The 22,590-nt window shown below is 41.8% G+C and overlaps 2 protein-coding genes across 2 annotated transcripts in view; one reads left to right on the top strand and one right to left on the bottom strand.

Annotated features, from left to right (window-relative positions):
• The window catches only part of LOC143416655 (protein NLRC3-like), a 39,574-nt gene extending 30,054 nt beyond the window's left edge, over nt 1-9,520 (top strand). Inside the window, exons 7-10 of the mRNA XM_076882104.1 lie at nt 80-253; nt 2,560-2,606; nt 2,755-3,057; nt 9,426-9,520. Coding sequence (XP_076738219.1) covers nt 80-253; nt 2,560-2,606; nt 2,755-3,057; nt 9,426-9,520 — 619 coding nt within the window. The remainder of the gene's footprint in view (nt 1-79; nt 254-2,559; nt 2,607-2,754; nt 3,058-9,425) is intronic.
• Nucleotides 9,521-15,103: 5,583 nt separating this feature from the next.
• The window catches only part of LOC112430901 (protein NLRC3-like), a 45,539-nt gene continuing 38,052 nt past the window's right edge, over nt 15,104-22,590 (bottom strand). The window contains exons 5-9 of the mRNA XM_076879336.1: nt 20,595-22,389; nt 20,342-20,515; nt 18,133-18,288; nt 16,998-17,044; nt 15,104-16,849 (exon numbers count right to left, since the gene is read on the bottom strand). Coding sequence (XP_076735451.1) covers nt 16,305-16,849; nt 16,998-17,044; nt 18,133-18,288; nt 20,342-20,515; nt 20,595-22,389 — 2,717 coding nt within the window. The 3' untranslated portion in view covers nt 15,104-16,304. The remainder of the gene's footprint in view (nt 16,850-16,997; nt 17,045-18,132; nt 18,289-20,341; nt 20,516-20,594; nt 22,390-22,590) is intronic.

Raw genomic sequence — 22,590 nt, 5'->3', positions numbered from 1 at the left:
GGATGTAAATTGATAGATGTTATTGTGACAAAGAGAAAATGATTGTTGACAGATGGATTGTTGTTTTGTGTGTCTGCAGTCTGTCAGGCTGTCTGATCACAGAGGAAGGCTGTACTTCTCTGGCCTCAGCTCTGAGCTCCAACCCCTCCCATCTGAGAGAGCTGGACCTGCGCTACAATCATCCAGGTGACTCAGGAATGAAGCTGCTGTCGGCTGGACTGAACGATCCAGGCTGGAGACTGGACACTCTCAGGTATGGAGAGAATGTCTAATAGAGGAGGAAGAGATGGAAACATTACTGTGTCCTTCACTCACTTCCTGTTTGTTTCCTGCGGCCTCCAACCTACTTAGCAGTAGCTGGCAATTCCTATTCACCTAAAATTAGCATTAGCCACTAATGGCATTCTACTAAGCATTAATTCCTCACTAATATAACGCTAATTCACAGCAAATTAGCTTTAGCTGCTAGCATCAGCCAACTTAGAACTAGCTGCAAACATTGTTAAAAGGGAAGTGAAAAGTTTTAGCATTATCGGGTAATGCTAACTCGCATCAAATTAGCATTAGCTAATAAAAGCAGCCTTCTTAGCATTAGCTGCTCACATTGTTATAATGCAAGGGGAAAGAGTTAGCATTAACGGATGATGCTAAGTCACGTCACATTAGCATTAGCTAGTAATGGCAGCCTACTTAGCATTCTAATTTTTGCGTCATAACTTTTGCACTGTCCACTTCCTGCTGTGACAAAACAAATTTCCCACGTGTGGGACTAATAAAGGTTATCTTATCTTATCTTATCTTATAAGTCCTCACATCGTTATAATGCAAAGGAAAATAGTTAGCATTATTTGATAATGCTAATTCACATCAAATTAGCAATACTTATTAACGGTAACACACATCACATTGTTAAAATTGAAGGAAAAATAGTATAAGCATTAGCTACTCATATTTTTAAAATATAAGAAAAACATTGTTAGCATTAGCGGATAAATTAGCATTAGCTAATAACGGCACCCTATTTAGCATTAGCCACTCACATTGTTAGAAATTAAGACAATATGGTATTAGCATTAGTTGCCAATGCTTATTCACCTAAAATTAGCATAGCCACTAATGGTAGCCTATTTAACATTAACTCTTCACATCGCAGGGGAAAAGTTAAAATTGAATGAAAAATACTGTTCACATTAGCTACTCATATTGTTAAAAAGTACGAAAAAACATTGTTAGCATAAGCGGATAATGCTAATTCACCTCAAATTAGTATTAGCTAATAACGGCAACCTACTTAGCATTAGCTGGTCACATTGTTATAAAGCAAGAAAATATGGTATTAGGATTAGCTGCCAATTCCTATTCACCTAAAATTAGCGTTAGCCAATAATGGCAGTCTACTTAGCATTAAATCCCGACTAATATAATGCTAATTCACATCAAATTAGCATTAGCTGCAAGCATCAGCCTACCTAGCACTAGCTGCTCACATTGCTATAAAGCAAAGGAAAACAATATGAGTATTAGGTTCTAATGCGTATTTGCCTTAAATCAGATGTAGGTGCTAATGGCGGTCTACTTAGCATTAGCAGCACAGATTGTTGTAATGCTAGGGAAAAGAGTGTTAGCATTAGCCGTGCACATTTTTTAAAGTTAAGGGAAATAGTGTTAGCATTAGCTACTCACATTGTTAAAAAGTAAATGTTAACATTAGTGCATAATGCTAATTCACATCAAATTAGTATTAGTTAATAACGGCAGCCTATTTAGCATTAGCAGATAATGTTGACCCTGGCCCATTGGAAAAGTTCAGAACTAAAGATTTAGGAGTGTTTCTCGATAGCTCTTTCTCATTTGAGAAACAAATAAATTCGGTTATTAAAACCAGATGTAAGGTTTATAGTGTTGATTGTCATTTATGCTTAGAAATATTTACTCATATATGCTTAGAGTTTTATAATTGATTGCATAATGATAGAGGTTTGATCCTTAGTAGTCTGTAAAGACTCTGTGTGCCTTCCAGAGTGCTCTGGCATGCACACACCACTTGGGGTCATGAGAGAGGTCGTACCCTCTCTTATTGATTTATGGTGTAGGAGGACACCTACTCAAAGGAGCTTGCAAAGGAAAGCGTCTGGACTTCTTTAAGTTGCTTGAAGACGTTTCACCTCTCATCCGAGAAGCTTCTTCAGTTCTAAGGTCAAATGGTGGAGAGTCCCAGATATAAACCTAGTGGGAGTGACCCCCACAGCCTTCACATCAGGTCGTCACCAACACTGGACATTTTTAAAAGCCGGTTGGAAACACATTTGTACTCTGTAGCTTTCAATCCTGACCAGTCTTTATAGTCATTACTGTGTATGTTTCCTATTTTCTCTCTACTCTGTGCAGCACTTTGGCTCAAGCTGTTTTTAAATGTGCTGATAAATAAATGTAGATTTCTTTGAATAAAACAGTGGAGCCGAGCTTTGAGCTCAGTGTGTAACAGTGTGTGTGTGAGAGCCATGTAATGTCCATGTGTGCATGCTGACTGTGCTGCTCTGACCCCCCTCCTCCTTTCAGGGTGGAGCCTGCTGGAGTCCGATGGTTGACACCAGGTCTGAGGAAGTGTAAGTGTGTTTTTAATGGGATTCATGAAAACAAAGCAGCACACATTCAACCATCTTCATCATGTCAGGAGTCATCATCAAAGTGTCAATCAATGAACAGATGATGGATCAATAACTGCAGCTGGATTGTGTTTGTTCTCTCCATCAGATTCCTGTCAACTCACAATCGACACAAACACAGTGAACACAAAGCTCCAACTGTCTGACAACAACAGGAAGGTGACACGTGTGGAGGAGGTTCAGTCATATCCTGATCATCCAGACAGATTTGATGTTTGGGAACAGCTGCTGTGTAGAAATGGTCTGACTGGTCGCTGTTACTGGGAGGTCGAGTGGAGAGGAGACGTTTATATATCAGTGAGTTACAGAAGCATCAGAAGGAAAGGAGGCAGTGATGACTGTGTGTTTGGATGCAATGATCAGTCCTGGAGTCTGTGGTGCTCTGATGATGGTCCTCCTTATTTCTGTCACAATAACAGACAAAGACCCATCTCCTCCTCCTCCTCCTCCTCCTCCTCCTCTGTCTCTAACAGAGCAGCAGTGTATGTGGACTGTCCTGCTGGCACTCTGTCCTTCTACAGAGTCTCCTCTGACACTCTGATCCACCTCCACACCTTCAACACCACATTCACTCAAACTCTTTATCCTGGGTTTAGTTTCTGGACTCCTGGTTCCTCAGTGTCCCTGTGCTGAGTGGAGTGTAAAGAGTGTCTCCTGTTACAGAAACACTCTGACTGTTGAACAGATAGTTCAGTCTGTACATGTCTGTCTCTTTCACTCACAAACACGTTTTCAGATTCATGGATTCAATCAGTTGATGTTTGAAACTCTTCTAAATGATTCCTTGTAAACTTCTTCCTCTTCAGTCACAAACAAACAGGAAGTGATGTCACATGTGTTCCTGTCCACACAGCAGAATGAGTCTATTGCTGACAGTGATGTACAAACAGAGTGAGCATTTCTGAGGCCCAAAATAAACTGAGTAGTTCACTGAATGAACAATGGACTGTGAGCTCAGTTCCTTCATCATTAGTATGGATTATATATGTATATGTATTATATTAGTATCATATATATCAGGTGCTGCTGCTTTCAGTCATTGTGCAAATGTGCTGTTTGTAAGGTTGTAAAGCTGCAGTCAGCTGAGACTGAAGAAGTCACCTGATCAGTGAGCAAACGTTTCTGAAAACGTCCAGATGAACAGAATCAACCTTTTGGGATCAGCCAGCAATGCAGCATCATTGTTGTTCAGCTTCAGAGGTTTGCAGGAATGAACTGATGACCAGAAACAGCTGCAAAGTCCAAGAAAATACCAGCTGGAGTTCAGCTGCATTTGAAGAAGTCAAAGAAAAGTAAGGATGGCAAAGGGCGACGTTTTCTTCCAAAGAGCTGCAAACATGGTCGACGCCTCATTAGAAGAATCATCTGGACGTTTGTGAGGAACTCTAACCAAGAAAGCAACGTCACACAGATCCAACAGACAGTTTCCATGACTGCAAGTGTTGAGTGGAAAAATGCTACATTGCATTATTGCATCCTCTCACCACAGGAGGCGCTGTTGGCACCACTGATTGCTGATCAGCTGTTCTCTGATGATCTGATTGATACTGTGAATAACGGGACTCACTGAACTCTGTGACACAGTGAAGATTACAGAGTTGAACTTCAACATCTGACTGACGTCACACAGACAGAAGGATGAACCAGTGAGGCACAGAACACAGTTACTGGAGATACTGGATCAGCTCCATGTGAACCTCTGATGGAGAAGCTGCTGAGCCAGAGAAACATCAGGACATGACAGCAGCTGCACTTATCTAACAACATGTAGCAGAGCTGATCTATGTTAGAGGATCTATCACAGCAGCTGAAGCCAAAGTCCAACACTGGATACCAGCTGAGCCTGTGCTGAGTGTAGTGTTACAGGAAAAGGGCAGAAACACTGGTAGCTCCCAGTGATGCTGACTGGGGCACAGAGCTGAATGATGCAGCATCAGGACACTGTTTCAGTCTGACTGACAGAGAAACCTGTAGCTGTATCTACATGTGAGGCAGAGGCCACACAAGCAGCTTTCTATGTTTCACAGTGACTGAGATCTTCAGTGGGGGTGGACATGCTCCTGTACAGACCTCTGAGGAGAACCAAGGTGCAGTCAAAGAGTCCAGTCTGTCCTCACAGATGTGAACATGTGCTTTCATCAGGTCTGCTGTCAGCTAGCAGGCTCACATCAGAATCACTGTTCCTGAAAAACACAGTCTGTGTGACATCATCAGTCAGCTGATGGTCCCAGATCTGAATGGTTTCTGTCTCTACTGAGGAAGTCAGAGAATATCACTGAGGTGTGGATCAGGTCTGAGTGAGCTGTGGAGGGACAGCTTTAAACAGTCCACAGGTCTCACGTCCTGCTCAGTCTGCTAGCAGATACCTCGTATTGTTCCAGATGTGCTGACATCAGCAGCAGCACAGCTGTGTGATACCATGAATCTCAGTTATTGATCCAACACACAGTAAATACAAAGATCAGGATTTCTGAGAGTAATCATTATGAGTCTGAACACATGATCACTGAATGTTAGTCTCCACAATAATAAGCTAACACAAGCAAACACAGCTTTCAGCTCTTATTTTGAAACTGGCTTATTTAGAGAGCTGTGATGTGAGCGTGCCTGGCTCTGAGGCACTTGGGTCAGCCTCTGTTGTTTAGAAGTGTTACAGACTGTGAATGACACAGACCTGTCAGTTTCCATGTTTGTCTGTAACACAGCTCAGGGGCTCCATGCTGAACGCATCCATCCAGTGTTATTGATCCAGGACTGATACCAGCATTGGGATCAATACTACAACACACAATCACATGTGTCCACGTGATGTGTTTGACCAGCTTTATTCATTAATGATCAATCAGCTTATTTACTGCATCTGAGTCCAGCTTCATTTAAATGATCCAACCATGAAAATGACATCAGTCCTACAGAAGCACTTCATGCTAACAGGAAGTCATTGATTAAGGTGGAATAACACAGAGACACAACCACTCACAGCTAACCTGACCCCACTAACTGCATGTGTTTGGACTGTGGGAGGAAGCCGGAGTACCGCAGAGGACACACACAAACACGGGAGAACATGAAGCTCTGAAACAAAGATGGTGGATTTGACCTCAGGACCAGGCGCGTAAATTCCAGGGGGGTTACGGGGATCATGACCCCCCAATAATCAGATCCAGCCAATAAAATTTCATCGTTCCAGTTTATAAAATTATGAATTATCTTGCATTAATAGCTTTTTGATTTTCTTTAATCGTTTCAATTATTATCAGCAAAATAGTTCCATGTTTAATCATCCAGTAATGTAACCCCGCCTCCTCCACCACGTACTTGGTATTACCCAACCAGCTTTCTCTACCAAACCTTCACTGTTTGCTGTGTTTGTTAGCACAGTCGCTGGTGCCAGAGACTGCCAGTGACTTCAGTCTGAGGTTTGAAGTTTCCATGTCTGTGTGATGTGTGGTGTGAAGGCTGCTGGTTAAACTGGGACTCACTGTTGAAAGCACTGAGTGCTCATAGAGATGCTCCATGAGTCCCAGTACAGACTACAAACATGGTGGAAACTTAGCTTTGATATCCACACACTCTGCACGTCTGTGAGGAACTGTGATGAAGATGTGCAGAGATCTGTGTCCAAACAGGAGAAAGACTGTAAAGACTCTGTGCTTCTAACAGCCTCTGTTAACATATGTGAGGCTGTTTGTTGTTGTTGCCATGGAGCTTTGCACTGTTTGGGTCAGCAGGTCATGTGATCAGGTTTGTTCTGCTGGACGATGGTTCAGTGTCAGGTTTGTTTGCATTCATCAATAAATATCTAAATAAATCAAAGACTCCATGTTTGTTCTTTCATCATGTGACCTCTGCTCATCCATCTCTGTGAGTATCAGGATACATTTGGTTCATAATACACAGAAAAATCAGAGTTATTACCTGTAATAAATGTGAAAGATTCCTGCAGTGATAACCAGGCAGGGCTGAAACACATCCAAGCTGTCACCACGGTAACAGCACCGCCCATCCACAGGTGAGGGGAGGAGCAAAAAGAGGGACTTTCACCATTTTATACTAAAAACACTCAACTAATGTTTCTAATATGAAACAAATAAGCCCACATTAATGTGAGCGTTTATTAAATAATAATAATGATGATTTCCTCCTGATCTCATTTCCACAGCAGAGAAAACTGTGGTGTATATTGAGGTGGAGGGTGTGGTCTGTGGCTCAGGTGTAGAGTGAGGGTGGGGTGCACCACAGCAGCATGCTGGGACTGCTGAGGGTGGAGGAGGGAGTGATGATGACATCATGAGCAGCGCAAATGATGAATCACCAACACAGTTGTGTTTGTTTCTAGTATAGTTATAAATAAGCTGATCAAATATCTGCTGACTGATTAGATCCAGTATCTATTACAGATGAACTGGATATCACAGCATGTTGTTAACCCGTCATATCAAACTAAACAGTGTTGCTGGTGTAAATATCCTCCAATAAAATCAGATGAGGGCTTCTGTTGCCAGGTAACGATGATATCACCCTGGATCTTCTGGAGTCTGATGTATTTCAACTGATTCATTTATTCCACCTTAACAGTTCATTCCTCAAATCAAACAGGATATTTGACCCTTAAAAAATGTACCAACAAATAATTTTGCAATAAAATATTTATTTCTCAGCTTTTACAAGTGAAATCAAACAAGTTTATTTAAAAGTGAAACCAGAGTGGAAGCTGCTCGTATAGAGTCCAACCCAGGCAGCATCATCAAAGTGTCGGCTCTCTGAACACGGTGCAAGATCGCCATCTGCAGGACTAAACTAGTTTTTCTCCTCGTCAACCTCAAGATGACGTCATCGTACAGCAAAACATGCAGATCAGGTGACATGACTGTCTGAGAGGCGGAGTTAAACTGTGGCAGGTAAGCATGTGGAGGAGGAGCAACAACATGATGCTGGAACATCATCACTGCATTATCCAGTTTCCTCTCTAACTGGATGCTGCTGTGAACAAGAACAGCTGTGGAACCAGGGTCCTGAGTGTCATCTATGGATGAATGCAGGTCAGTGAGTACAAGGGCAAGGAGACGTCACAGACATGTTGAAATTGTGATGTGAAGACGGTGGACTGTGGTGGCCACTGCAGACTGTTGGGCTCTGTCACAATCTTCTTCAGTCTCTGTTACAGACGTGGGTTTGCTTGGACAGCCTGATAGCGACTCCCTGTCTGTCTGGAACAAAGCGTTTACATTCAAAAAGACATTTACACAAAACACCAACAACACACGTCAACATCACATGATATTATTTATTATTATCATTTATTCATATTTATTTTTCAATGAAGATGACGACCAACTGCAGCTTGAATCATTGAGACACATTAAATAAACTTTGCTCGATGACAATAAGCAGAGTTAAATCAGTCCAATAAGTGTGGAGCCCTTCCTTCAGAACGTGTCTGCGTAGGTTCTCAGTCATCCAGGTCATATTTGTCCAAGCAGCAACCACAACCTCCCTGCACAACATTTTGCAAAGTCAAATTTGCTTATTGTCCCATCAACAGCTTACACACAGAATCTTCTTTCCAGGAGTACAAATATCTTTACTGTGAGGAAGTGACGCAGAAAATACAACGTTTCCCTCTCTGTGACAATGAAGAAGTGCTTGAGATTAAGTAGAGCGATCCTTCTTCCTTCTTCATTTCCTGCTCGCATCATCAGCTGACCTCTGGCTTCCTTGTCAAGGTCTCTCAGCATTGACTGGAACATCAAATCAGACTCACACCATCTTCTTGTAATGTGGGCATGTCTGTCAGTTGTTTGAAGAGCATCTCTGTCCTAAACACAATAGGAAGAACAACACCGCCCCAAAACAAACACTTCCAGATTAGATGAAGGGCACCATGATTGGAAATGGTAACATTAACACGTTAACTTCCTGTGTTTGGTCTGCAGTGGATGACTCGTGATTCAGGGATCTACATTTAAAAACACACATGTAAAACTGACAGCAAGGTTTTACCATCATATAGTCGACATAACTAAGCACAGCTGTTAACCTGTATGTTTGCTAACATTTGAACTCTTACTGTTGGAAATTCTATCAACAAAACACTAAATATAGTTGAATTCAATCCTACCTGAGCTGGTTGAACCAGTTTTAAATTCAAATTTTATTTATCACACACACAAAACCATACACAGTATGACAGGAGGTGAAATGCTTGTAGCTGTGCAATGCCCGACCAGTTTCATGACATACTTCCTCTTCCATCTGGGAACATAGTCTAAAGACAGGAAGCAGCTACTGTCAGCTTCCTGAATACCCAATAAGAAACAAATCAGGCCAAATCAACAAACCTTTGGGTCTTGTTTTCAAAAGTGCATGTTTGGCAGCTTCTGTCTCTCTTTCCATCCACTGTTGGATGTCTTGTTCTGAAATAGTCACTTGGACAAACATGGGGAGAAAAGATTCACTTGCGACTACAAGCATACGGTCCATTAAAGTCGGGTTACTCGGGGACTCTTTCAGGACGGCAGAAATCTCCTCCTCAGCAGACTGGTGACCTTCTCCTCTTTGTCCCATCTCTGAAGGAGCTGCACTTCTATCAGTAGGAACTGTCAGCTCTCTCAGTTTGAATCGAAATGAGTCATTTTAACTACTAATACAGAAATATGTAGATCTAGATCCAATGACTTCCTCCTCCCATAATGCAATAGTGCATCAGTCAGAAGGTCCAGTCGATGTGATGGAGTCATCTGTTTGTGACTCGTGCAGATCTTCTGAGGAAGGAGCAGAACCTCTCCATGCCTTCTCCATCGTTCAGCCCAAACCCAGGAAGCCTTCGTGTGCTCTACATGATTTCTGATTAACACATATTTGCTGTTTACTGTACAAGAGTGTATCAAAGTATGGACTGAATAGTGTGTGCATGTGCTTAGGATGACATGTGTGTCAGTTGGTGTACATTCACCAGTTTATGTCCATAAACATGGACAGCCAGGGAAACACCTGGAGGTGTTCCTCCTGCATTTGTCTGATAAACACCAAACACAGTTTTATAAACAGAAAATGTTGTTCTTGTGTCATATAGTAAAAGAAGATACTCACATGTATATGTGAGGACAGCACACAGTGTCGTATATGAAATTCAGCTTGATGTTCTTGTCCTGGTATCTTTTCACCAGCTCACTGATGACACTGGATCTGCTCGCCTGTTTAAAACAGATCATCTCAATGGTTTCGAGTCGATAAGGCAAGGCAAATTTATTTGTATAGCACAATTCAACAACAAGGTGATTCAAAGTGCTTTACAGAGACATTAGAAACAAAAACAAATAAAAAGCATGATTTAAAATTGATTAAAACAAACTAACTAACTAACTAACTAAACACACACATTCATTCACACCTGTTCGCGCGATCTGAACCCTTATCGTAAGGGGAGCTACCAGTCCTTCTGTGGACGAGCTACTTTCTATTTTAAATTCCCTGAATTTAAAATACTCTCTAGACCCAGTCTATACCCAGCTGGGGAGCTACCCAGAGCTCTAAACCCACTTAACAAACAAACAAACAAAACAGTATATAAAATCAAAACAGATAAAATCAGAACAGTAGATAAAATCAGTAGTTAATGTAAGTTTTGAAATTTAAGCTTAAAGTGTGGATTTGGTGCTTTATTCAAATGCAGCTGAGAACAGGTGAGTCTTCAACCTGGATTTAAATAAACTGAGTGTTTCAGCTGATCTGAGGCTTTCTGGGAGTTTGTTCCAGATATAAGGAGCATAAAAGCTGAATGCAGCTTCTCCGTGTCTGGTTCTGACTCTGGGAACTGATAAAAGACCGGATCCAGATGACCTGAGGGATCTGGAAGGTTCATACTGGGTCAGGAGGTCATTGATGTATTTTGGTCCTAAACCATTCAGAGCTTTATAGGCCAGCATCAGAACTTTAAAGTCTATCCTCTGACGGACAGGCAGCCAGTGTAAGGACCTCAGAGCTGGACTGATGTGGTCCACTTTTTTGGTCTTAGTGAGGACTCGAGCAGCAGAGTTCTGAATGAGCTGTAGTTGTCTGACTGATTTTTTAGGTAGACCTGTAAAGATGCTGTTACAGTAATCAAGCCTACTAAAGATGGAAACAGATGTTTTTGAATTTGTTTTTGAATTTGATAAGAGAAATAATATTTTGGGAAACATTTGGTGACATTGTTGACTGTAGGTTAGTGACTTAAGCATTGATTAACAACTCAGCGTTCTCCATGAATCATGTTCAAAAACATCAAGGGAATTTCATGACGACAGGAGGCTCCAAATACACCAGTTACACCAGTTACATCTAGTTTTTTCTGCTGGTTTTGTGACTGAAGTAAATTTCCAGCTTCAGAGTTGCTGCAGTCCTAATTACAAAAGGAAATAGTAGTCCTCAATCAACCATAATAACTTTAACATGACAGAAATTATCTTTAAAAAAAAAAATAGGTGTGTGTGTGTGTGGGGGGGGGGGGGGGGGGCAACACTCAACATCTGCACATTCAAAAGCATCTGTTTCCATCACAAATACTTCAAATGTTGTTTCCTATATAACCAGTCCATTTAAAACTATGACTTATTTAGGAGAGCGCCTCACTAGTGATGGAGCAGTGACATGAAGTTTCCTTCAACATTTCCTCAGCTCAGCTGGTTTGGAGCTCTCAGGATGAGACAGCAGATATTCCTCTACATCTTTGTCTCTTACAAACATGATGTTTCCATCCAAGCGCTCAGTAATACTTCTTCTTTTTCTTACAAGGCCAAAGTCGGCATCCATGCTCACAATCATTGTGCCATCAGTCTGAAACCAAACATCAACACTGGTTCATCCATTTCTGTCTGATGGAACCAAATCTCATGACAGGATGATTAACTTGGTTGGTAGATCATTAGATAACACCTGACAGACTGAACCCACTCCAGTGGACATAAGAGTAGAAAATATGATCTAGTGTCAACATTGAAGGACTTTTCAGCCTGAAACATGTTTATATACAGAAATGTGTCAAATGCTGTTAAACTGCATGATCTGCATTGTGTTGCACTGAGCAATGACACGCTGATGTCCAAACAGAATAGTTTGGCATTAAGTCATAAATCTCTAAGAACAAACCTGTGTTCACGAACATGTTTATCTCTCTTGTGTTTACTGCGTGGGTCTGTGGTCCTCTGGTAAATGTAGCTGTAAATGTTGTTTTCCTAATATACACGAGTACTGCTGCGTTCATGCATCGATGTTCTCCATGTTCTTTGCAAATAATGCAAATGTTTGTGGATGGTGCCGAGCATTTCTATGGCATCTTTCAGTGAATCCCACAGGCTGAGCTCTTCTCTCTTTGCCTAACTGCTTGCTGTCTCTGAACCAAAAGAGCTCCAAGTCCCATTATCCATGTTCTCAGCCAGTGGTGTGACTGGTGTGGGGACAGGTGAACCAGTCTGACTGAAGCTGGGAGGTGACGACTTCATTCATTTAATAACAGCCCCTCTCGCTCAGTTTTTTCATTCGCTCTTGCTCAGATCTCTGCGAACCTGCTCGCAGTGTGTCGCTCAGTGTGGTCGATCATCTTCATCTTAACTTCCTGCTTCTATCATGGTTAAAGCTGATGAATCCTGTGGACATCAAACACTGATGGTGTTACTGGAGCTGAGTGAAGTTTGATGGCTTTATTATCCAGGCTGTGACACATGGCAGCTGTCAGAGCAGAACACAGGAAGTCAGCAGGTGTGTTTGAATTCAGCCTCTGCTTCCTCTGAAGGTCCATGACATCACAGCGAGGCCACGAAGGCCGTCCAGACTCCCAGGCTCCCACAAACCTGTCCTCCTTCTCCCTGGATTTGAAGCACAGGTAGGCCCACCCTATCCCAGGATGTATTGCAGCGTGGTGGTGGAACATATATTTTGGGTCCAGAGATGGAGCAGCGCTCTCTCTGAGTCTTTGAGGCTGTTTCTGTTTGAATCTGGCTTCAGTCTAAGGCTACGTCCACACGTACACGGGTATTTTTTAAAACGGAGATTTTCCGTTTTAAAAAATAATCCCGTCCACACGTAAAGGCAGAAATGAAGGAAAACGCTGCTATGAACATGCCACAGCAACAGGTGGCGATATATTCCTAACCGTGCAGAAATGTTGGCCAATCTAGAAGCCTCGGTGGGAAAAAGTAAACAAAGCTGGGGCATAGAAGCAGAACCGAGTCGTATGTGTGGACGGACAGTAACTGTGTGTATATGTAAGCATTTAAACACTGCAGAGAGTAGAATTAACAGTATTGTAGAAATTCATTTCACCGAAACAATAACGTGGCGCACAGTGTGACGTCAAAAAAGGCGCACACCTTTGACGCTGCGTTTTCTCCGTTTTTCTCGTCCACACGTAAATGACAGGTGAGGCTGTATGTGACTGCAACTAGTCTGTGACCTTTGACCTCCACACATGAACACACACACACCTGTCAGCTCCTGTACGTCCAATCAGCCTGAATGACATCATCAACCAGTAGCTGATTGGCTGTTAGGTGGTGAGGTGAAGGTGATGCTGTAGCCAGGTCCAACCAACAGCAGCGTTAGGATGCATGAGCTACTGTTTCCATGGACACAACCCCTGATGTTTCAAAATAAAAGCACAGTCAGAGTAAAACCAAAGCTGCGTTATTGTTTCAGTTAAATTATTATAAGTTATTTATTGTTATCAGATTACAAACTGAAATCATTCGTCAGTTTATTACTATTATGATATGAAATTAATGTCTGATGACATGATGGTGAGCTGAGGTGTTGCCATGGTAACAGGCTGTTTATGTGATGGTCACGGGTGGAGAAGCAGCTGAGGCTGCTGATGATGGTGGACTTGGGGACTGGGACTATTGGTGATGATGTCAGGCAGTGAGGGACAGTGGCTTGTGACAGGGAGAGGTTGAATCCTCTGGTGAACACAGGAGTCAGCTGGTCGGCGCAGGCTTAAGTTTCTCTGCTAATGAGATGTCCATATATCCGTATTTATCCCATTGCCTTTGTAATTGGTGATGTATTTCAGGCCTTTTCTGGAGTTGTTATCAGTTATTTATTACACAGTGTCATACAAACAGCAGAACAGTACATGTAAAAGCAGAAATAACATTAAAAGCAAGCAAAACAAACAAAAAGCATAGAAACCCCAGGGTGAAGAGCATTAAAGCACAGACAGAAACACACACAAATTACAGACAGGAAAGAAGCAGTAGAAAGAAGAGCCCCAATGCATATCGGACTCATCTTATCGGACAAGGATCCCTCCTCCCGTTTTTAGGTATCCTTTCATTCGCTATTTTTCCCTTTTCATCTTCCACTTATGATATATACGACCATGCAACATAACTTCTTGCAAACCAATCTCTCCTCCATCACTGCATTGGGTCCCTTTGTCAGCTTAATGGCCAAAGTGAGTCTGAAAGTCTACAGAAAAGCAGTTAATCAGTTAATCCCGCTAACACTTTTGTTGGGCGCGCATGCTAGACATAAGCTGCTATCCATGCTGAGTATGGGTTTACTTCTTTCTGGTGTTTGAGGCAAGGGCCAGACCTTCAGGTGCCTGCGCTGCAGAGACAAGGTGGGTTATGCTGATTTTGTGAAAATAGGCCATCACAGTGATGTGGCAGGACCATCTCATGCAGAAAGAGTGAACATTGAAAACCAGCCCTCTGTAACACATGTCTGTGCATCTCACAGCCAGGCTCATCCCAAATATGGACACTCCAGAAACAGTGAGTGCACATGTAACTCACTCACATTTCTTGCTTTCCTTCATGAGAATGAAAACATGACTACAGCTGACCTTCATCTGGTCTTGGATAAAGGTGATGTGATGTACAAAGAGGCCAGGAAAAGATTCCCTGACAGTATTCATTTGGCAACCGATGAGCTGCCAGACAAAGTTGATGCTTGTAGGTTTCCCGGTATGGGGCATTTGGAGAACCTCCAGAGGAAGCAGTAGATACCTTTCTCAGCTTAGAAGCTGGACTGAGCTGCCTGTTGTCAGATGTGCAGTATGCCTTGCTGATCATGAGTGGATTGTGTATCGCAGTGTTCAGATCCACATTAGGCAAATATAGTTTCTTTGATCCACACTCCAGAACAGCCAGTGGTCTTCCTCTACCACTACGGTCACGTAATCGTGTTACAGCTGTGATGATGAACTTCACACCCCTGAGTGACATGATTAAGAGCCTCCAAGATTCTTAGCAAATGATGGAGATCTCTCTTGCTGCAGTGCTTCTGCCTCCATTTAATAGGCGGGTTCTCCAGCTGGAACCAGTCACTTTGGAGCTGTATAACCACGCACCGATCGCAGCAGGGATTGGTCAATTAACATAAACAAATGCGTTGATTGCACAAAACAAACACATAAAATGCAAGTTTATAACAAAGGTAACACAGCAACTCTCAGTTAGAATGGACATACTTTATTAGATACAGTCAGGAGGAGAAATTTGGGAAGATTTCTGTCAATGGAAAATTGTATTTAGTAGTCAGTATAATCTTTTAGTGATATAAGTTTGCATATGGCAGAATGCTGCATGTAATCATGTGTGTGTAGAAGTATATAGTTGGTGTCATATTGAAGGAATGTCTCATCCTAGGAGGTCTGTAACACTCTAGGGTGTTCACCCCCAAATCCTAGGAGTATGGGAGAGTTCGTACCTTGTCTTATTGTTTTACGGTAGGATTAACGTAGCTATGTCTGTTTTAGTTTAAGTGCTTCTTTACATATAGATGAACTGTTAGACTTTCCAGACCAGCAGGTTAAGGGAAGTCGTTTATGGGGCCACACTCTGACCCCCCCCCCCCCCCCCCCCACACACACACACACACACACACACACACACACACACACACACACACGCTCACTGAAGTATAAATAAAGACCGGGGCAGTTTCTCGGTGCGAGTCTCAGTCTGGAGGCTGCCCTTGCTAGCAAGAACTTCTGTGTGTTTCTCTTCTCTGAGTCTTTACTGAAGAAGTGTTTAGAACATTTTCCTTAACAATTTCTGACACCCATAGTCTGCCTTAAATACAAAGGGGATGTAGTACATAAAGAAAACTCACAGAGAAACATAATATCGACTCATCGCAATTACATATAACTTATAACAGTTTTGCACTCCAAATATGTATTTGAAGTTAATGCAATAATGTTCTCATAGCAATAGGTGAACAGGAAGTCACATGTTAGAAAGGGTTTTCTACCAGTCTGTTAATGTGCTTTCTCCATCTTCATTCACAGGAGAGCCAAGGTGCACTGATAAGGTCTCCACAGCACAAGCCTGAAGATAGCTGGCAGTAACTAAACGGTTTAAAGTAAACTGAGCTTCAGAGAAACACAACATACTGATATTCACTGTGAAGCTTTGAGTGGAATAAGTCAGAAAAACAACATGTGGATCCTGTAATAATGGGAGCTTCCATCTTTAAAGGACTGAAGAGGAAGAAGTTTACAAGGAATCATTTAGAAGAGTTTCAAACATCAACTGATTGAATCCATGAATGTGAAAACGTGTTTGTGAGTGAAAGAGACAGACATGTACAGACTGAACTATCTGTTCAACAGTCAGAGTGTTTCTGTAACAGGAGACACTCTTTACACTCCACTCAGCACAGGGACACTGAGGAACCAGGAGGCCAGACACTAAACCCAGGATAAAGAGTTTGAGTGAATGTGGTGTTGAAGGTGTGGAGGTGGATCAGAGTGTCAGAGGAGACTCTGTAGAAGGACAGAGTGCCAGCAGGACAGTCCACATACACTGCTGCTCTGTTAGAGACAGAGGAGGAGGAGGAGACGGAGGAGGAGGAGATGGATGTTCGACTGTTATTGTGCCTGACAGACTGAGGACCATCATCAGAGCACCACAGACTCCAGGACTGATCATTGTATCCAAACACACAGTCATCACTGTCTCCTTTCCTTCTGATGCTTCTGTAACTCACTGATATATGAACGTTTCCTCTCCACTCGACCTCCCAGTAACAGCGACCAGTCAGACCATTTCTACACAGCAGCTGTTCCCAGTAATCAAATCTGTCTGGATGATCAGGATATGACTGAACCTCCTCCACACGTGTCACCTTCCTGTTGTTGTCAGACAGTTGGAGCTTTGTGTTCACTGTGTTTGTGTCGATTGTGAGTTGACAGGAATCTGATGGAGAGAACAAACACAATCCAGCTGCAGTTATTGATCCATCATCTGTTCATTGATTGACACTTTGATGATGACTCCTGACATGATGAAGATGGTTGAATGTGTGCTGCTTTGTTTTCATGAATCCCATTAAAAACACACTTACACTTCCTCAGACCTGGTCTCAACCATCGGACTCCAGCAGGCTCCACCCTGAAAGGAGGAGGGGGGTCAGAGCAGCACAGTCAGCATGCACACATGGACATTACATGGCTCTCATACACACACTGTTACACACTGATAAAGGAATGTAGCGAGACGCTCTCATCTATCTTCCTCACCAACACCAGATCGCTTGCAAATAAGACCAAGGAGCTACAATCAGAGATTTACTAAAACCCTCTAGTCTAAGAGTGTTTCCTACATTTTTCACCCTAAATTGTATACATTATTGTATGCTATAATAATAATAATAATGGATTGCATGTATATAGTGCTTTTTCGAGACCTTTAAAGCCCTTTACAATTCCACTATTCATTCACTCTCACATTCACACACTGGTGAAGGCAAGCTACAGTTCTAGCTACAGCTGCCCTGGGGCAGAATGACAGAAGCGAGGCTGCCATATCGCGCCATCGGTCCCTCTGGCCATTACCGGTAGGCAGTCGGGTGAAGTGTCTTGCCCAAGGACACAACGACACAAAGGCTGTCCGAACCGGGGCTCGAACCGGCAACCTTCCAATTATAAGACGAACTGCCATATCTTGAGCCACGATCGCTACAATAATATCCTGGGTGGCTGTAGCTCAGGTGGCAGAGCAGGTCAGCCACTAATCAGAAGGTCGGTGGTTCGATCCCAGGCTGCCTCCTGGCTGCATGCCAAATATCCTTGGGCAAGATACTAACCACATGTTTGCCTACTGGTGGTGGTCAGAGGGCCCGGTGGCGCCTGTGTCCGGCAGCCACGCCTCTGTCAGTGCGCCCCAGGGCAGCTGTGGCTACAATGTAGCTTGCTATTGCCTGTGTGTGTGAATGATTGAATGTAGTGTAAAGCGCTTTGGGGTCCTTAATGACTAGAAAAGCGCTATACAAATGCAGGCCATTTACCATCCATAATATCGTGATTCTATTGTAAGCAGGACTCTCAAAACATTACTATACTATTGCTAAATAGGTTTACCTCTTTGGAACCTTTAAATGTGTTTCCGTACTATGACAATTACTTCCCAGATCTAATAAATTTACTGAAATACAAAATGCTACCAAGACGAAATGTTTCCAGTGTTTCACACTCTACTACCTCATACTCTCCAGTCTAAGCTGGTTCAGCAGCTTTTCTCCTGAGTCTCCTATGTAATTGTAGCTCAAGTCCAGTTCTCTCAAATGGGTGGGGTGGGAGGTCAGAAATGAAGCCAGAAAATCACAGCCTTCATCTGTCATCAGACAGCCTGAAAGACTGAAGACATGAAAAAAACAAACAGAAAAGAAGGTTTTCCTTTCATATTTTCACCCCCAAAAAACTGTATCTCGGGTAAACAAAGAATCAGTTATAATGGGAACACAACATTCAAATATTTGATACGGCCAGTTTCTATTTACTACCACTTTCCCAGCATTCTGTTACTTTAACGTAACTTCATTCAGATGTATTGTTCCAATCAAGTTTTAAATTAGCTAATATTTTTGGATTATCTCAGTGTCTCAGTCAATACTGAAATTGGTTATTGATTATTGTATCTTTATTTCAGACATATACAGAAAAACAATATATACAAGTACACATACTTGTGTTTACATGTATAAATACGAATATATATGCAAATACACACGTATGTGCTCAGACAAAACAAAAAAGAAAATAAATAAAATAAAATAGAGTCTAAATGACATATTACAATGAGTCCAAAATAGAGTAGAAAGAAGTATAACATACTTATTAGTCCCTACCCCATGCTCAACATTCTATTAAATCCCACTGTTCATTGTTACCCCTAATTCCCATCATCACTTACCCCACACAATAAACAAGGAATGAAGGACATGTATTAACATAGCTACAATGATATATACATTTTAGGATAGTTACATTGACAACGGGTGATCAACTTGATCCGTTTCGTATTCTTCCAAAAGCAGTTTTCGAAACATCTTTATGAACTGACTAATGCTGGAACATTGCTGTAGGTCCACAGCAAAGCTGTTCCACAGTTTTACCCCACAAATGGTAACACAACAGGTTTTAACCTTTGTCCGTGCTTTAAGAGTCTTCAGATTTTTTATTTAATTTTCCCCTCAATTCATAGTCCCCTTCTCTGTCAAAAAAACCCTCTGTACATTTCCTGGTAAGATATTATATCTGGCTTTCTACATAATTTTTGCAGTTTATATTTTACAAGATCCATAAACTTCAGGATTTTAATTTCAAGAACATAATGTTAGTGTGGTCTCCTGCTTTAGTAATCATCCTGATTGCTTTTTTCTGAATTTTACATAACGGTTGCAGTGAAGTATTGTATGTATTTCCCCAGATTTCCACACAGTATTCCAAATATGGCAGTATAAGTGTACAGTAAAGTACCTGGAGTGATTTGGAAGGCAAAGGATATTTAGCTTTACTCATAACAGAGATGCTTCTTCACAGTTTAGCTCTTATGTGAGGTTTTCAGCAGATTTTGTTATCTATTATCACACCCAGAAAATTTGTATGAGAAACTTTCTCTACTTCAACATTATTTATCAACAATTATAAAGGATAAACAGTTTTGGTCCCAATACAGACCCCTGTGGAACTCCACAAACAATGTCCAGGTACTGATTGATATTCACCAACCTTCACAATTGTTGCCTGTCTCTCGAATAACTCCTGACCCACTCTAGCACCACGCCTCTAATGCCATAGTACTCCAGTTTATCAAGTAATATTTCATGATTAATTGTGTCAAAAGCATTTTTTTTAGGTCAATGAAAACACCAACTGTACATTGTCTTTGATCGATATTATTGGTGATATTTTTAATTAGTTCCATTAATGCCATGGATGTTGATCTGATTGGTCTGAAACCATACTGACTGTACATTATAATTTCATGTTTATCTATGTATATATATATTGTGGTGAGATTTTCTTAATTTTTTTCCCATCACTTTTCCTCAAATTATACAACTTCATTTAAATTAATTTAATACATTTTTAAGATATAATTATCACCATTTCAACATTCTTTCAGATCCCATCAGACATTTCCCTATATGAGAAAAATTAAAAAGTTCAAATTTGTTTTGAAATAAACTAAATCGTGGATTTTGAGTGTTTAAAGTAGCTTGTTATTTTGGGTGCACATTGATTAGTTGTACATAAAAGCCATAATGTTAGAAATATCTGAAATATCACAGAGTGATAACAACAATAGGTTTAAATCACATTATATCATGAATCAGATTTGTATTAGTAGGTAACGCCTCCTTCATAACATAAAAAACAAAATAAAAAAACTGTAATGTCATCTGACCTTAGTGTTTCCAGCTTACAGGGTGGATTTGCCAATTCAGCAAACAGAGCCTTTACTCCTGCATCCTTAAGATCATTGTTACTCAGGTCCAGGTGTCTCAGACTAGATAACTGGAAACTTAGAACTGAGAACAGAGCTTTACAACTTCTCTCTGTGAGGTTACAGCTACTCAATCTATGGAGATAATAAGAGAATTCTTGACAAACAATGATGAAAAAGTTATCTTTTGATTGATGAGTGTATATTTACTTACAGAGCTTTCTTGGAGGCTTTGACCACTGGCAGCAACCTCAGAAGAGCCTCCTCTGAAGCAGAGTATTTCTTCAGGTCAAACACATCCAGATCTTTTTCTGATGACAGTAAGATGAAGACCAGAGCTGACCACTGAGCAGGAGACAGTTTATCTGTGGAGAGACTTCCTGATCTCAGGGACTGTTGGATCTCCTCTGCTACAGAAATATCTTTAAGCTCATTCAGACAGTGGAAAAGATTGATGCTTTTCTCTGTAGAAAGATTCTCACTGAGCTTCTCCTTGATGTACTGGACTGTTTCCTTACTGGTCTGTGAGCAACTTCTGGTCTGTGTCAGCAGACCTTCTAGAAGATCCTGATTGGTCTGCAGTGAAAGACTCAGGAGGAAGCGGAGGAACAAGTCCAGGTGTCCATTTGAACTCTGTAAGGCCTTGTCCACAGCACTCTGGTAGAAGTATTTCTCAGCAGATTCTCTTATTTCAGGCTTCCTCGAGGTTGTTTGTTGTTCTTCCAGCAGATTGAGTCCAGAGTTGATGAAGGTCAGATGGACATGAAGAGCAGCCAGAAACTCCTGAACACTCAGATGGATGAAGCAGAACACCTTGTTCTGGTACAGTCCTCTCTCCTCTTTAAAGATCTGTGTGAACACTCCTGAGTACACTGAGGCTGCTCTGATATCGATGCCACACTCTGTCAGGTCTGATTCATAGAAGATCAGGTTTCCTTTCTGCAGCTGATCAAAAGCCAGTTTTCCCAGAGACTCAATCATCCCCCAATACTCTGGACTCCAGTGTGGATCTGTCTCAGCTCCTCCATCATACTTGACCTTCTTCACTTTGGCCTGAACCACCAGGAAGTAGATGTACATCTCAGTCAGGGTCTTGGGCAGCTGTCCTCCCTCTCTGGTTTCCAGCACATCCTCCAGAACTGTAGCAGTGATCCAGCAGAAGACTGGGATGTGGCACATGATGTGGAGGCTTCGTGATGTCTTGATGTGAGAGATGATCCTGCTGGCCTGCTCCTCATCTCTGAATCTCTTCCTAAGGTACTCCTCCTTCTTTGTTTCGGTGAACCCTCTGACCTCTGTTACCATGTGAACACAGTCAGGAGGGATCTGATTGGCTGCTGCAGGTCGTGTGGTTATCCAGAGGCAAGCAGAGGGAAGCAGTTTCCCCCTGATGAGGTTTATCAGCAGCACATCCACTGAGGTGGACTTTCTAGGGTCAGTTAGGATTGTAGTTTCATGGAAGTCCAGAGGAAGTCGACACTCATCCAGACCATCAAAGATGAACACAACCTGGAAGTCTTCAAAGCTGCAGATTTCTGCTTCTTTGGTTTCAGTAAAGAAGTGATGAACAAGTCCCACCAAGCTGAACTTTTCCTCTTTCAGCACATTCAGCTCTCTGAAAGTGAATGGAAATATGAACTGGATGTCCTGGTTGGCTTTGTCTTCAGCCCAGTCCAGGGTGTATTTCTGTGTTAAGACTGTTTTGCCAATGCCAGCCAACCCCATTGTCAGCACTGTTCTGATTGGTTCATCTCTTCCAGGTGAGGCTTTAAAGATGTCTTCTTGTCTGATTGTTGTTTCTGGTCTGTCTGGTTTCCTGGATGCTGTTTCAATCTGTCTGACCTCATGTTCCTCATTGACCTCTGTAGTCTCTCCCTCTGTGATCCAGAGTTCTGTGTAGATCTGATTCAGAAGGGTTGGGTCTTCTTCTTCTGCAATCCCTTCCAACAAATGCAGGAATCTCTTGTTCAACTTAGCTTTGAGCTCATGCTGACACTTTGTGAGAGCCTCTTATTGAACAAAAATATTAAAAAGTAGATGTCAATAAGACAAACAGTCATGTCATTGACTTTCTGCATTAACTGAACATGCACAGCCTATCTGACACATTTGAAGAATTCTGAAACAGAAGTCAGACTGTATCTATCATGGATGGCTTTACTCTGACACATTTTCAAACATACTGAACTCTTTGATTTTCATATAAACTA

Source organism: Maylandia zebra, linkage group LG3, assembly GCF_041146795.1.
Source record: "Maylandia zebra isolate NMK-2024a linkage group LG3, Mzebra_GT3a, whole genome shotgun sequence".
Classification (NCBI taxonomy): domain Eukaryota; kingdom Metazoa; phylum Chordata; class Actinopteri; order Cichliformes; family Cichlidae; genus Maylandia; species Maylandia zebra.
Note: the sequence above shows the minus strand (reverse complement) of the source record. Positions and strands in the feature narration are given on the sequence as shown.